The sequence below is a fragment of the Vipera ursinii genome, assembly GCF_947247035.1.
Source record: "Vipera ursinii genome assembly, chromosome: 7".
Classification (NCBI taxonomy): domain Eukaryota; kingdom Metazoa; phylum Chordata; class Lepidosauria; order Squamata; family Viperidae; genus Vipera; species Vipera ursinii.
In genome coordinates this window covers 47,295,085-47,311,912 of record NC_139521.1, presented here as the reverse complement: position 1 = coordinate 47,311,912, position 16,828 = coordinate 47,295,085, and the positions used below count along the sequence as shown (strand labels likewise).

Below are 16,828 nucleotides of genomic sequence, written 5' to 3'. Positions count from 1 at the left end.
GTCCAACTTTATATCTGTTCTGTACTCAGTAATACGTTCAGAATTTATGATTTGAAAACTTCATATTTATTCAGAAATCATATATGATTTTTTTAAAATTAGTGCAACCTTTTAATTATGAAAACAATGTGATTAGAATAACATTATTTTCTGATTACTACAAATCGCTTGGAAATCAGTAATTGTGATTACTACAATCCACTTTAACAGATTTATTTATTTATTTATTTTATTGGATTTATATACCGCCCTTTCCCGAAGGACTCAGGGCGGTTTACAGGGTATTTAAAACAAAGATCGATACAAAAGTTAAAAACAATGAATTTAGAGCAGATGAACTTAGGACAATATATGAATTTAGGAGAACAGATGAATTTAGGAGACTGCTTATCACAGCAGTGATTTCAAGGAAAGCTTGAACAACACCAGTTGTGTACATTTTAGTTCCCGAAATAAAAATCACAGCAGAACATAACATCAAACAAACATCCAAAGCCGGCATTAATTAAAAACGAATGTCATCGCCGTGGGGATGAGCTTCTATTACGGCTGACTTGAGCTGTTCTGCCGAGTTGTCGATAGATGACGCCCCAAATCCTTTCCTTAGATCTTTTTAGCAGCCGCCCCTCTTACTCTTGGATTGGTGCGTTTGTCTCCTCGCTTCTCTTGAGAGGAAAAGTAACATGGCGGCGACCTTGCGGGCTGCGAAGCGGTTTTGGCAGATTCCAAGCAAGGTGACTCCAAGTGAGTTTTGTGGTCTCGGTTGGGACTTGTTTTCGGAACCTTGGCTCTTCAGAAGAAAACATTTAATTTGCATGAGTGTTCTGTTGCCCTACCCATCTTGACTGAATGTGTGAATGTTTCGCCTTACTAGACTGAATGTATAACCTTCAGCTGCAGTTGCCTTTCTGTCTTCGTTGACCATTTTGCTGAGGCCTCTGTGCATACAACAATTTTGCGGTGCCCCGTGTGGTCAAATTAGGGCAGCGGGTTGAGTGTGTTTGTACATCAGTGGCATTTGTATCTGAGTGATGAGCATATGAGCATATCCCTTTACTGCACGGTTGTTACATTCCTCTTTTTTCTTACATCGAAAGCCTGATGGGTTACTTTGTGTAAGATACTTGTTTTTAGTGTTCTCCTAGGATTAGTTTGGAAGGGAAAACGGTCTTATCGTTGGAACCTCTTTAAGCGTTTTTCGGCCTGGGATTACACGTGAGCGTAGGAGAAAATCATTTTAAGTAGTAAAAAAATGGGGTACAGATTTGTGTAAAAACAAATTATTTTAAATTTCAAACGCAATTACTTCTTCCTGTTTGTTATAATATATGCTGTTTAAATGTCCTTTACAATAAACTGTATGATACTTGGGGTGGGTGGGATTTTGGGATGTATTGTAAAATCTTGTTTTTGTAAAACTCTTTAATAAAATAAATAAACTGTATGATACTTTTCTTCTGGTATAACTAACCATACAATATATGAAAAGAATTGATCTTTACAAAATTCTAATTTCATCTAATAAGTGTATACTTATTCACAACTATGACACTTCAGCTAAAATTGATTCCTATTTCTATCTTGTCTGTCTTATGAAAACATAACCTGAGACACAAATAATGTAATTTGAGGCTCAAATAATAAAACAAGTCATAATGTGACTTAATTGTTTTTGGTTAAATTGAGAAATGTATACCTAATTTATGAAGAATTATTTTTAAAAGCATTTTACATTCATTTCAGAACTAATGTACTTTGAAACTTCTTTATTTTAGCATTGTCTCGGTCAGTATTCCAAATAGGAAGGGAAGATTCAAAAAATCCTAACTGGATAAAAGTTGGCCTAAGTCTTTCTTCAACGGTCCTATTATGGGTTATGGTAAGAATATGTGTGAAATTAATATTTGTAAAGTAACCTTTGATTATTTTTTAAATCTTTTCCTGAGTTTTAATCAGTTGACCATTTATATGGATCATTTTCCATAGTTACCCTTATATATGAGCCTGAATGTACTTCAAGGAGCTATATGAGATGTATTTCCTAGTTGATAGAATGCCATCAACAGGAAATGGTATATCGGCTCTAGATTAGATGTGCTAGGTTGCATAGAATTGTGGAAGAAGCTTACTTAAAACTGGATTTAATTGTGCTTACGGCACACTAGCCACAGCCCAAACTGACTGCGATGTTAGGGAATATTGCATTCAACTTAGATAAGACTGAAGCTCTATGCTTTCTCTCTGTTAAAAGCATTATGGATATAGGTTGGAAACGTGTTATCTAGTTCTCCTTCAAAATATAGAAATAACATAATATAGAATTATCTTGCTGCAGCTTTCCAAATAGGAAGGTACTGTTAGAATTGTTTCCAAAGATTATTTTAGACACAATTTTGGTGAATTAGCTGGGGACACTATTGGCTTATGCATAATAATTTTGTTCTAGCTTACTGCAAACTTGTTATGGGTTAACATAGTGTATAAACGTAGCCCCAGGCTGAAAATTGGCAACATTAAATAATTTGAACTAATGTAGACTTTGAAAGGACATTAAAATCATCATTTGAATTCTATCGTTTTCTCAATATCACTTAAGAAAATGCTAATATTATAAATAAAATAAATGTATGTTAAATGTATAAGTTGTATTCAGGCCACTATAATGAAATAATAGAAGCTTATAAGGACATACTAACCTTTTGTGTTCCATGTATTTATCTATGATTATCGTTTAGCTTATCAAGCATCATAATTATGAAATGGCAGAATACGAAAGGAGAAAACAAGATTCTTAATGCCAATCTGATTGTTATGGTAAGTATTTAATTAAACCTCTGTATCCTTACTCTTTATGGTTTGATTTTTTCTATCTTATAAGTTTTAAAAATACTTCTGAACTCTTGTGTTGCTTTATGTAGCTTTTTCTATCATCATATTATAGACCTTGAGAAATTCAGTGTTCTGTATTCCATATCGAAGTGATAGACTCAGTGCCGGAACTCACACATGTCATACAACCCACCTTGCCTACCCTACAAGGTTCCATCCAACTCCGTTCTGAGCATTCTATGAGAAAAAAAGCCCTGGATAGACTTTACTCCATTCTTCTTTAGTCCACTTGGTTTTCAAATTCTGGGTCTTGCAAATTGAAAATTCAATTGCTTCACTCTGTCACTGGTCAAGGAGAAACATGAGGGGGTGAAGATGGCAATGTATGCATGTTTATTAAACTGGTATGGAAGCTTAGTACATTATTGAAATGCAACCAAGGTGTTTTCACTTCCGTTTTAGCAGTACCATGATTAGCACAGTGTTTGAATTAAGCAATGGTTAATCTTAAATACTGATAATTGAAAAACTCCAACTTCAAACCATAAAGCTGGCTTGTTGCAACCAACAGTGATTGAGCCTGGGCATAGTTTTAGATTTGATATGATAAATTTTGATTAACTAAAACCTATGGCAGATGTTTTTGAAGAACTCAGAACTCCAGTGGACAGAATCTGGCTCATTTTCATAAAGAGAAAGCACCTTTATATCTGAACTCAGTCTTTATGTATATTTTTTATTAGCACTCAGAATTCTTGTTTCCCATTATAAATGGCAGAACAGAAAGGGAAGAGTGGAAAGCAGATTTCTCAGCATTAGTAATTGTTAAGTAATGATAGTAAGGTTTATTCTTGGCTTTGGTTTAGATCATCATCTGATTTTCTTGAGTAACATTTTCTAATATCATAAGAGAGAACAGCCATAACAGCAGCTAGATTTAAATGTGGGAGTTTGCAAATGCCAACTTTCATGTTTTCACAAGTTTTTGTACAGTTATTTGTACTAAAAATTGCTTTGCATTAATTCAACATAGTTTCAAAAATGCTGATACCCAACATTGTAAATAGTAGCAGACTTAGAAAGCACTGCCCCATTTAATATTAAACCCTGTATTAAACCCAATATACCAATTCTGGGAATAATCACCCATTATTTTCCTGTTAACTTCCTGAATTTAGATTGGAGTAATTTCAGCCTACACTGTAACCAGTCTGGTTTAGTGGTTAAGGCACAAGGTTTGAAGCCTGGAAAGTGTTGGTTCTAGTCCTACCTTAGGTACAAAGCCAGTTGAGTAACCTTGGGCAGTTACTCTCTCTCTCAGGCTGGAAATAGGCAATGACAAACAAATCTTGACAAGAGAATTGCAGGGATTAGTCCAGACATTTTCTAAGAGTAAAAAACTGACTCAAGTTTGCAAATGTGCACACATACAATATACACTGAAACATTTCTAATTCCACATTACTCAGTTAACATTATGGTCTATCTGATTAACAGTAGTAATTGTAACATATATTTTATTTTATTTATTTATTGATGGGATTTATATCCTGCCCTATCTCCCGAAGGACTCAGGGCGGCTAACAACAAAACATATAATAAGTACATAAATCAAGATAAAATGAAATTGAGAACATCAGTGCAATAAAAAATTAGAGAATTTAAAAAATGAATTAAAAATACTAAATATAAATTAATTAAAATGCCTGTCAGTCTAGGTCAGCCTGGTGGAACAGGTGTGTTTTGAGGCCGCGGTGAAAGGATTGGAGGTTTTGGGCCATCCGAAGCTCAGGGGGGAGCTCATTCCATAGGGTTGGCGCTCCCACAGAGAATGCCCTCCCCCTGGGGGTCGCCAGCCGACATTGCCTAGCTGACGGTACCCTGAGGAGGCCTTCTCTGTGTGAGCGTACTGGACGATGGGAATTTGTTCCCGGGAGCAGATGGTCCTGCAAGTATCCCGGACCTAAGCCATGTAGGGCTTTAAAGGTAAGTACCAGCACCTTAAATCTCACCCGGAGGGCAACTGGTAGCCAATGCAGCTCACGCAGGAGGGGTGTAATATGGGAGTATCGGGGAGCTCCCATCACAACCCGTGCAGCTGCATTCTGCACCAGCTGAAGCCTCCGGGTGGTCTTCAAGGGCAGCCCCATGTAGATAGCATTACAGTAATCAATACGGGAGGTGACGAGTGCGTGGGTGACTGTACGTAGGGCATCTCGGTCCAAAAAGGGGCACAATTGGTATATAAGACGAATCTGTGCAAATGCCTCACTAGCCACGGCTCCAATGTGATCTTCAAAACTGAGTCGTAAATCTAGGAGGACGCCCAGATTGCGTGCTCTATCAATGGGAGGTAACATCTCTCCTATAGTCAGAGATGGAACCTCTTGGACTAAACGAGATGACGGTATGTACAGCCACTCAGTCTTGGCCGGGTTGAGTCGAAGCCTGTTTTCTCCCATCCAAATCTGTACCGCTTCCAGACAACGGGACATCACATCAAGGGCATCACTGGGTTGGTTCGGGGTGGAGATGAATAGCTGGGTATCATCAGCATATTGATGATATTTCACCCCGAAGCTACGAATGATCTCTCCCAGCGGCTTCATATAGATGTTGAACAGGAGGGGCGAGAGCACCGAACCCTGAGGCACTCCACAATTAAGAGGCCTAGGGCTTGACCTCTGCCCTCCTGCCAACACCGTCTGCGAATGGTCCGAGAGGTAGGAGGAGAACCACCGCAGAACGGTGCCTCCCACTCCCAGCCCCTCAAGACGACGCAGTAAGATACCATGGTCGATGGTATCAAAAGCCGCTGATAGATCTAATAGGACCAGGACAGAGGAATAACCTCTATCTCGGGCCCGCCAGAGATCATTCACCAGCGCGACCAATGCCGTCTCCGTGCTGTGCCCTGGTCTGAAACCCGATTGGTATGGATCTAGATATTCAGCTTCCTCCAGGTTCAAAGGGAGCTGTCGTGCCACCACGCTCTCAACGACCTTCGCAAGGAAGCGAAGGTTGGAGACAGGACGGAAGTTGTTTAAAACAGCTGGGTCCAGTGCTGGTTTCTTGAGGAGGGGCCTTACCACCGCCTCTTTCAAGGCAGCAGGGAAGTACCCTTCACTCAGTGAGGCATTGATAACTGCTAGGAGCCAGCCTCATGTAACCTCCCGAGATGCATAGACTAGCCAGGAGGGACACGGGTCCAACAAACATGTGGTGGCACTTAGTTTCCCCATGATCTTGTCCACTTCATCCGGAGTCACAGGATCGAACTCTTCCCAAATGTACTCGGCCAACTTCATCGTTTTCCTCTCGTTAGATACTGCCCAGTCAGAGTCCAGACCAGCCCGAATCTGAGCAATTTTGTCCACCAGATATTTACTAAATTCCTCAGCTCGTCTATGTAGGGGGTCCTCTCCCGTCTCTTGACTTAAAAGGGAGCGGACCACTCTAAATAGGGCGGCTGGGCGATTATCTGCGGGCGCAATGAGGGTGGTGAAGTAGGCGCGCTTTGCCACCCTCATTGCCACAAGATAGGATCTAGAAAAGGATCTTAACTGTGTTCGGTCAGACTCAGACCGACTGGCTCTCCAAATGCTCTCTAGGCCCCTTCTCTGGCACTTCATCTCCCGCAGGTCCTTGGAGAACCAAGGAGCGAGTTGGGACTTGCACTGGGTTAGAGGCCGCAAAGGGACAACGCGGTCGAGCGCCTCCGAAGCAGCCTGTTGCCAGGCATTAACTAAGGACTCGACCGGGTTGTGGGAGAGGGAGGTGGGAATCGGTCCAAGCGCCATCTGGAATTTATCTGGGTCTATCAGGCGCCTGGGGCGGAACCACCTGGTCGGTTCCGTCTCCTGACATCGGGGGGTGACGTGACGGAGGCCCAACCGCAGGAGGTAGTGGTCTGTCCATGAAAGGGGTTGTGATGTTGGAGTAACCCCACCCAGTTCATTTAGCCACTGCCCAGAGACAAAAATAAGATCCGGCATGTTTCCTCCCTCTTGAGTTGGGTCCTGAGCAATTTGAGTCAGGTCCATGGCCGTCATGGAGGCCATGAACTCTCGGGCCACTTCTGATGCACTGCCCAGGGAAGGTAGATTAAAGTCTCCCAGTACCATACGTTTTGGAAATTCGACCGCCAATCCTGAGATGGCGTCAGGTAGCTTGGGTAGAACTGTTGCTGTGCAGCTTGGAGAGAGGTATACCAGAAGTAGGCCCAACTGACCACCAGGACCCCATCTTAAGAGGAGGGATTCACATCCGTCTATCTGAGGGGCAGTGGCCTCCCGTATACTGTTTTGTCACCATAACAACATAGAAAATTTACAAAGATTTGTCAAGAACTAGGTAATCATTTTATAATTCCCTCCGTCCAGTGCGCTCCCACAGAGAGGGCCTCCTCAGGGTGCCTCCGATCAAAGAATGTTGATTGGTGGCCCCCAGGGGGAGAGCGTTCTCTGTGGGCGCGCCAGACCTATGGAACCGCTTGCCGGTTGAGCTCCGGACGGCCCCCGACCTTTGCTCCTTCCGGCGCGATCTAAAAACGTATCTATTTGAGCAGTCTGACCTGGTCTGATGGGTTAGGGTTGGGGTTTTAATACATCTTAATTATTGTTTTAACCTTGGGCATTTATTTAATCGCTTTTAACTTTTGTATCCTGTTTTCGTATTTATTGCCCTGTACACCGCCCTGAGTCCTTCGGGAGAAGGGCGGTATAAAAATATAATAAATAAATAAAATAAATAAATAATTTAATTCAAAATCTTTGAGACTATTATTTCTTTATAAATAGGCTGTAGATGGATATGACTTTAATCCTACTGTATTGTGGGATATACCATTATTAATGTTTTTTTATTTTATTTTTCTAGATTGAAGATATAGCTGACGCATATTCTGCAGTGAAATTATCAAAGCTGGATTTATTCCTAATTAATATTAATCTTCCTGAAATAAAACACTGATTAGTATGGAAGGAAACATTTTTTTTTTCATTTGACCTCTTGCAAGAGTTATGATAAAACATTCCAATTATACAAGAGCTTTATCACAGAAAATTTTTGTAAGTCAGCTAGGCAACTTTGGGTCCATTGCTTTTTCTCACCTTAATCTATTTCACTGGGTTATGGGGAAAATAAGTTATGAGTTATGTATAAAAAGACAGGACAAAATACATCAATAACCACAAAGTTATTGACAAAATTGCCACCAGTCAATTGCAAAATGCAGCTTTACTTGGAACAACTAACACCCTGCGATACTGTTAACACCATAAACAACAACATCTGCCAACCTCAGATCCTTGGAAGGACTTGATAGATGAATAAATGTGAAATCCAGTCTAAACATCTGGCTAACTGTAACCCTCCATAATAGCATGTGCCTATCCCAGGTCCTTGGGAAGGACTCTAGGTGGATAAAAATGCCAAATCCAGTCTGAAAATCAGGCTGACTGTGTGATGAACCATAGTAATAAGGTGTCATAAAATATATTGGAATGTTTATAGAAAACAAGCAGTGGAAGACCAGAATGGATGTTTGGAAATGAAAAATATGTACTTTGAAGAAAACAAATCTTGGTTATCAAACAGCAAAAATGCTAATAAAATGTCATTGTTGCTTTATATGGATGACCTGATGCTTCATAAAAAATTAGAAATTGAAATACAGCAATTGACAAATATGGTAAGACTGGGCTAGAGTAATGTGCCACAATAAAAATAAATTTGAATAAAATCACTGGAATGGAATTGAAATTTTACATGGATAAACCATTAGGAGCTATTGGGATGAAGCCTACAAGTATCGGCATTTTATCATTGAATAACATCAAACATGGGCAGGTTAAAAATGTGATTGGTAAATCATATCCAAAGAATCAGAAAAGTGCTAAAATCATAAATGGTGGGAACATTATGAAAGCCATCAATACCTGTGGCATACCTGTGATATGATATACTGCTAGAATAATTAATTGGACACAAGCTGAATTGGGACAGTTTGGACCAACCCCCCCCCCCCAGAAAGCTTACATTTCCATAGTGATATTGATAGATTATATCTGCCTTGGAGAAATAGAAGTAGACATTAACTTCAAACAAACTCAAAGAAAAGCATGCACTGGCTGATTACATAAAAGACAGCCAAGAACAACCATTAATGTAAATTAAAAATTGAAACTTACTGAATAAGCTGGAAAGAAAAGATGAAAATCAAAGTAATGTAATAAAACCAAGAACAAAATGCCATCAAGAAAAAACATTACAGGGTAAATTTCTGCAAATGATCAAAGGGAAAGTGGATAAAGATAAAACAGCAATGGCTTATAACATTTTTTTAAAAAAAGGCTTAATTTTGGCTGCTCAAGAACAAGCTATTCGAACTAATGAAATGAAGGCCACAATTGGAAAAAATAATCAAATGGTTCAAAATGCAGATTGTGCAGAGGAGAAGGAGAAACAGTCAATGTTTCTTCTGCTTTGCACAAAAAAACTTTTCTTCTTTCAAATATTCCATTATTATTATTTTTAATTCCATTTATATCCTGCCCTTCTCCGAAGACTCAGGGCGGCTTACAAGCTTAGCAGTAGCCTTCATTCTATGTATATGCCTGCTTATTAGGGCTTTCACACACACCCCAAGCGGCATTATTACAAAGTCAGCTTAATTGCCCCCAACAATCTGGGTCCTCATTTTACCTACCTCGGAAGGATGGAAGGCTGAGTCAACCTTGAGCCTGGTGGGATGCGAACCTGCACTAATTGTAGGCAGCTGGTGTTACTTAAGGAGGCATTAGCCCACTGCTCCACCAAGGCTCATTATCAGCTATTGCCAGGTTTATCCACTTAAGATAAAACAAATCCTGGAATCCCTGATCAAGAGGCAATAATGTGGTGATAGAAAATCAGTCACACTAGAATGAAGGAGGGACAGAACCACTTTAAGTTGGGATTGTTATGGAAATAGATTTGAAAAACTTAGCCCTACATAGTAATTCTACATCACTACATAGTAATTCCAATAGAAAAGATTTGTAGTTCAGGGTTGAACTGGGGTTCTTGATGCTCCCTGAGTTTGGTTGTTTTCTTGCAAATGTTTTATTACCAGTCTAGGTAACATCATCAGTGCTAAAGTGGAATAGGGTTTGGTCTGTTTATATATAAGTGGCTTGCTCTATTGGTGTTGAAAAAAAATAAGTTGGAGAAAGAGGTTATACCAGTGATGGCGAACCTTTTCGAGACCAAGTACCCAAACTGCAGCCTAAAACCCACTTATGTATCGTCAGGTGCCGGGTGGGTGTGGCCCATTGGGTGGGTGTGGCCCATTGGGTGGGTGTGGCTGTGGTAGTAACAGCAGACTGGGTGGGACTAAAAAGTTCAATCAATTCCAACTGCAAGATTTTTTTTCCCCACGAGAAGTTAAAATTGATTGATTGAAACTTTTTTTTTTGCACTCCGCAGAGGCCTAAAGCGAAAAGGTTTTATAAAAACCCAGCTGGGACAGCGCATGTGCCCACAGAGAGGGCTCTGCGTGCCACCTGTGGCACGTGTGCCATAGGTTCGCCACCACGGGGTTATACAGTTCACTAGCCTCCCTGACTTATCCAAGCCATAACATGCAGAGAAAACCAATGGTGTGGAAGTGATCCACACTCTACTAACCACCTCAAAGCTCCCGCTATTGAAGCTGCTTATTGGCAAAGATGTCTAGAGAGAGGTGGGAATCACCTAGGAATTGTTTTTCAGACTATTACCTCATATAAGCCCCACATAAGTGGCAAGATAGCAAATATATCCAACACACCTTTCTCCTCTTCTTTTGCTCATAACAACCCTGTGAGATGAGTTGGGCTGAGAATGATTGGTCCAAGGTCACCCAATTGACTGTCATGGCTAAGGCAGGACTAGAACTCATGATCTTCCACTTTCTAGCCTTGTGCTAGATTATTCTTCAAAAATTTAATTGTAATTTTATAGGATTTGTTTAATATCTGTACTTTGTAATTTTACATTAATTTTATCTTCACTTTTTTATTCTTATCAATATCAATCTTTATTTTCATTTCTATTTTAGCAAAATTATGTTATTAGTAACTTGCTGGTCTTTTAAAGCAATTTGATCGATTGACTGAATAGTAATAATAATGCTCTTTGAGCATGGAATGCCCTCACTTCAAGCTCAGAGTGAATAGTAATAGTGTAAGTAAGACATGGTAGTTGTCTTATAAGTCATAATTGTCACAGTAATAGCATAGAGATAGCAATAGAACACAATATAGGAAGCACTCACATATTACTTCTATATGTGTGTTTTTACAAAATCAAACATATCCTCAATCATTAGAGGGAGATACAAAGAAATCATCTGTCCAGGGTTCAGTGATTTTGTATCTCTCTTGAATCAATCTAATTGGGCATGATTTAAAAAAGAACCTATCGCTACCTCTCATTACTGTGCTGAAGGCCTTCTTATTCCAAGCTCCTGTACTTCAGAGGTATTGCTATTGTGTGAGATCTAAAGGTGTAGAGATGTATGGAGAAGGGTTCTTTACTAACCAAAGCAGAGTTATAAAAGATTGGAACATAAATGAAAAAATTACCAGACCAGCATATCATTTCCTTCCGATCACAATACAGAGAGAGTCCAGAAATTTTGTAGAATTTTTTTTGTTGTTTATGAAAATACATTATATAGTTCAGGGCTTGAAACTGCAGTCTTGGAACTGAAACAATGCCTGGTGAGTTCAGGGGGACTTTTCGGTAACTGTATATAGGAGTGTAGCATCCATTCCGCTTGTTGGTTTGCTGTGTTGTCTTCTTTATTCCTATACTAGAAAATCAGTGTGAAATTTTTCTGTCTTTTTACTTTTGCATTTTCAGAAAGAAAAGTAAATGTCTTTCAAACCCAGTCAAAAAGTGAGATTTCTTCAGTCAGACTATTTCAATGCTAAGAAATTACTGTTTTTAAACCCTATAAAAGGCAAACTTAACACCTTAAAGGCACTTGTTTGTTATTGTACTTTGTAATCACCCATCTAATAAGCAGTACTGGACTTTAATTTTGCTTGCCAATCTGCCTTTTATCTGAACAAAATCATTTTTGCTGAACATTTATTATGTTTTGAGAGATAACAATACTTAGATTCAGTGGTATGCAATTATATAAATATGATGATATACAGTAAACACTGAAGTTATTTTTTTACTTTTGCCTATATATTGAGCCTGTCGATCAAATGGTCGGCAGTTTGGCGGGTCGAATCCCGAGTGCCGCATAACAGAGTGAGCGCCTGTTACTCGTCCCAGCTTCTGCCAACCTAGCAGTTCGAAAGCACGTAAAAATGCAAGTAGAAAAATAGGGACCACTCCGGTGGGAAGGTAACAGCGTTCCGTGCGCCTTTGGCGTCCAGTCATGCCGGCCACATGACCACGGAGACATCCTCGGACAAGCGCTGGCTCTTTGGCTTTGAAACGGAGACGAGCACCGGCCCCTAGAGTCGGAAACGACTAGCACGCACCTGCAGGGGAACTTTTACCTTTTTATATATTGGGGAGGGATTTAAAAGCAGTAAAATACCTATTTCTCAATGCAAACTTGTATCTGTTGGAAACCTAATTCATCTGCCTTGCTATACGAAATAAGTAATAAGGATTAAGAACGGAATAATATTTCTTTCCTTAAGAAGCTTTAAGCTTCTTGTCTGAAACCATCTGAAACTGGTTGTAAAGGAAACTTGCTTATAAAGTTGCTGTTCAAATTTCAATCTGTTCTTCCAGTCTGGTAATGACGCTAGCCAGGTTTGTGTGCATACTGGTTACCACAGACCTTCACAAGTGGATTGCCCTGCTTTGAGATTACATGCCCTCACAAAAGAAACCACCCTTTTGTCATTCTTTGCATCATTTGGGCTAGAAGAAAAAAATGGAAGAATTTTTATCAGTTTCACCTGTTTTCCTTTCTAAGGGGCCATCATCAGAATCCATTGGTGGACTTGTTTAAAAGCATCCATTGTTATAGCAGCCACCAGGAGGAGGGGGGGTCCTTTCTGAAGGTGGTCATAAGATAAGATAAGATAAGATCTTTATTGTCATTTTTTTACTGTGGGCACAATGGCGCACATCAAAAATGAAATTTAGTTGCCCACTCTCAAACTGAGGCACATACATGACACCCCCGGAAACATACTACATACAACATATGTATAGACAACACCCCTACATATACATAACAATAAAATATTAAATACTGTCCAACTTGAATATATAACGGAAGGAGGAAGCCTGAGAGTTCAAACGGTTAATGCTGTACGGTATGAAACTATGGTTGAATCTGGATGTTCTGCTATGGATACCACGAAACCTCCTCTCAGAAGGTGACAAAGAAAACAGGTTGTGAAGAGGATGAGTAGTGTCCCAGATAATCTTACGGACCCTGTTCAAACAACACTTATATGCTATGTCCTGGATGGAAGGGAGGGAACTGCCAATGATCTTTTCAGTCATCCTCACCATTCTCTGCACTGCCTTCCTGTCTGAAGCAGGGATGCTTCCAAACCAGACTGTGATGCTGTATGACAGGATGCTCTCAATCATCTCTCTGTAGAAAGTGGTCAGAGCAGGGGAAGGAAGATGAGCTTTTCTCATGCGATGCAGAAAGTGCAGGCCCTGCTGTGCCCGCTTCACCAGTTTCTCACTGTTGAGCGACGAAGCCTGCCTACTTGTTAGCTGCACACCCAGGAATTTGATGCTGGTAACGATCTCCACAGGTGAATCATTAATGCACAGAGAACTGTGGCTGTGCCTGCCTTTTCTGAAATCGACAATGATTTCTTTGGTTTTACCGGTATTTAAAACTAGGCTGTTATCTTTACACCAGTTCACCAACCCCTCAACCTCCTTGCGATAAGCTTCCACATTGTCATCATGAATAAGGCCCACTAGTGTTGTATCATCTGGAAGAGGACAGCAACTTGTGGCTAGAAGATAGGGAGTTTCTTACCACAATGCACAGTAGTTGGCTGGAGTGGAGACATTTATCTACAACAAAATGAAGCATTGTTTGTAGCAGCCGAAGTTGGAAAACATTTAGCTTGACAAAAAAAAAGTGTGTGGGGGAGATAGGCTGGAGGCAGAGAAGCAGGAGTGGAAGAGCCCAGTGGGCTTGTTCTGTTTATTGTAGTGATTTATAGGTAGCAACCAGCACCTTGAATAATTAACCCTGATAGCAAACTGATAACCAATATAGCTTGCGAAGCAGAGGTGTTTAATGAAATGCTTGTCACTATCTCCTGGAAAGCATTTTATGCTGGAATATAATTCTAATTAACAGCTCTAGAATTCTCAGGCGAATCTCCTTCCAAGTATTAATCAAGGTGGGTTCTTCATAGCTTTTAAAACCAGCCAAGGTAGCCTCATATTGCCATTTGCTGGGGGCTTTTGGCACTGTTACTGACCGACTATGAATTTTAGAGAAGAAGTTTTCAAACTGCTTTCAGAACTTTTTTTAAACTAACATGAAAAAGTTTTAAAATGCCAGTTTTAGATAGTTACACTTCTGCTTGGCAAAACCTAGCTGGGTACTGAAAATGGGCAGAACCTAAAAGTCTAGATAAGTACAGAAATCTGTAAATTATACTAAAATACAGACTTGTTTCTTTAGAATTAACAATACATTTTAAACAGGATTATATTATATTACACTATATTAATCATTTGTGGGAGGATTAAAGCCATTTCAGGATTTACTGTAGGTCAGGGGTGTCAAACTCAATTTCATTGAGGGCCACATCAGCATTGTGGTTGCCCTCGGGGGGCTGGGTGGGTATGGCCAGGGTGGGCTCGGCCTACTGGGTGGGCGCAGCTGGAGTGTGTATGGCCTACTGGGTGGGCATGGCCAGCTCTATATCATTGGCATCAAGGGTGCCTATGGGGGCCTGGGCAGGAGTGGGACAGATCTGGGGGTCTCTGGCAGAAGGAGGGTCTCTGGGCCAGGGCCAAGGCAGCAGGGACCGTTCCCTCACTGTTTCCAGGATGGCTTCGGGGGCCACATGAAACCACTTCGCGGGCCGGACCTGGCCCCCGGGCCTTGTGTTTGACATGTCTGCTGTAGGTCCTTATATCCAGGTTTCTAGTAGTGCTAGAGTACTTTAGTCCCTCTCAATCTGGGACAGGAAAAAAGAGAACATATGTGGTTCCTTATTTTGGCGTCATCTAGCAATTTATTGATAGTTAACCACAGTTATTTATTCTTTCCTGTCCCTATGCTGAAATGATATTTTCTGGCATTTTTTAATTTTCGCTGATCCAAATGGTAAAATGCCTAAATTCTGCATTCTAATTATTTGCAATTTAATCAGTGTTTCCCTATTTTTATTTCAGGATTGATCCCTTTGCTTTTGTAAACATATGCGGGCAATCTCTTATCAATCAGCCTAAACAAGAATGAGCTCGTGGTCAGGGATGATTGGATTTATAATTTAGGAATATTTGGAAAATCACAATTTTCTCATTAGCGGCTTAAAAATCTTAACCAGTTTATGATTTATGAATCTGAAAAATTGAATATTGCCTGTACATCAAACACTTTTCTGTCTTGAACAACCTAAGTGAAATCACTTTCAATTGTACTTAATTCAGTTTGCTTAAAAATGCAGACAATTCAACAGTCATATTTAGATATGTTTTATTATACTTTAGTAAAAAAACATATACATATACAGAAACCTTTAGTGAGCAGAAAATACTTGGAAACTGTATTTCATTTACAGTATCAAATTGGACTGTCAGTCAACACACAAAGATATGAAAGAAATTACACTTGTTCATCCCGGTCGAAGACCTCCAGGCAAATTCCAGTTGTGTTATGCTGGCTATATGCTATTATTTTAGCTTTATTGTTTTTATAAAGAAATACTTTTAGTAGTAATTGAATAGAACATTCTGCATTAGAAAGAATGTCTTGATGGTTGGTGTGGCTTATAAAATAAGTGAAACATGAAGTTCATAAACATATTGTATTCATCATCCACAGTGACTGCTTTTGAAACAAAGCTATTATACTTTAGGCAATGTAATTTTTTCTTCACATATGCATTGTTCTGGGAGATTTGTTTGTGGGCTTATGCGACAAAAACTTTACGGTTCTTACACTAAATTAGCAATTAAAACCTTTGACAAGTTAACTATCTTGTTTTATAACATATTTAAAAATGGGACATAAAATATTTCCATTTCATAATTTTCTACTTTTTAAAGGTTAATGCCTATTACAACTCTTTATCCAAGTTTATTTTTTTGGTGGCTTGAATGAAACTGACTTTATTTTCATTGGAAGTACAAAACATATATTGGAATAAATACAGTGTATTTGAAGTTTCATTTCTATCTATTTCCTAGGGGATTTTTTTAAAACAATTGGATATTTTGTAAATAAATCAGAAATATAGTTAGGACAAAGCAGGCAGTAACAAAGCATATGATGACAACTGCTGCCTGTTTGTTAAAGATTGGTAGATAAATCACTGTTAATATCTCGCCAGATGGCAGCTGGGCTTAGTAGTTAAGTTGCTTTGGATTGACTGGTTCTTGAATAAAAAATTATCAGACAATTCCAGGGTTATAAACTAGATTGGGATGTTAATGTATACAACTATAGAAAGTCAGTTTGGTATAGTTGCTAATAAGCTGATGGTCTAGAAATTAAAAGACTCTGAATCTTACATGGAGGTTCTTAGTCAACCAGGTATGGTTGTCCCAAAGGTGATTTTTTTTCAGGAGGCAACTGGACTTTCTTGTGCTTCTTTTGAGTTTCAGATAGCACAGACTCATCCTCAACAGCCTGTGCCTGTTTTCAACAGTGAAGGGACACAGGCCAGAAAACATCCTGCAACCAAGAAGGCTCCACACACATTTGCACTACTCAGGTGACCCTGAGGACACAGATAAACCTCCAAATGATTTCAAGGACTCTCTAAAAGAATGCAAATGCCCAGCT

The 16,828-nt window shown here is 39.6% G+C and overlaps 1 protein-coding gene across 1 annotated transcript; it reads left to right on the top strand.

Annotated features, from left to right (window-relative positions):
• The first annotated feature begins 528 nt into the window (after positions 1-528).
• Positions 529-8,543, top strand: NDUFC1 (NADH:ubiquinone oxidoreductase subunit C1). The gene is made up of 4 exons (XM_083368005.1): positions 529-744; positions 1,776-1,879; positions 2,736-2,814; positions 7,708-8,543. Exons 1-3 carry the CDS (start codon positions 684-686, stop codon positions 2,793-2,795), a joined length of 225 nt encoding a protein of 74 aa, XP_083224131.1. The 5' UTR covers positions 529-683; the 3' UTR covers positions 2,796-2,814; positions 7,708-8,543.
• Positions 8,544-16,828: the final 8,285 nt, after the last annotated feature.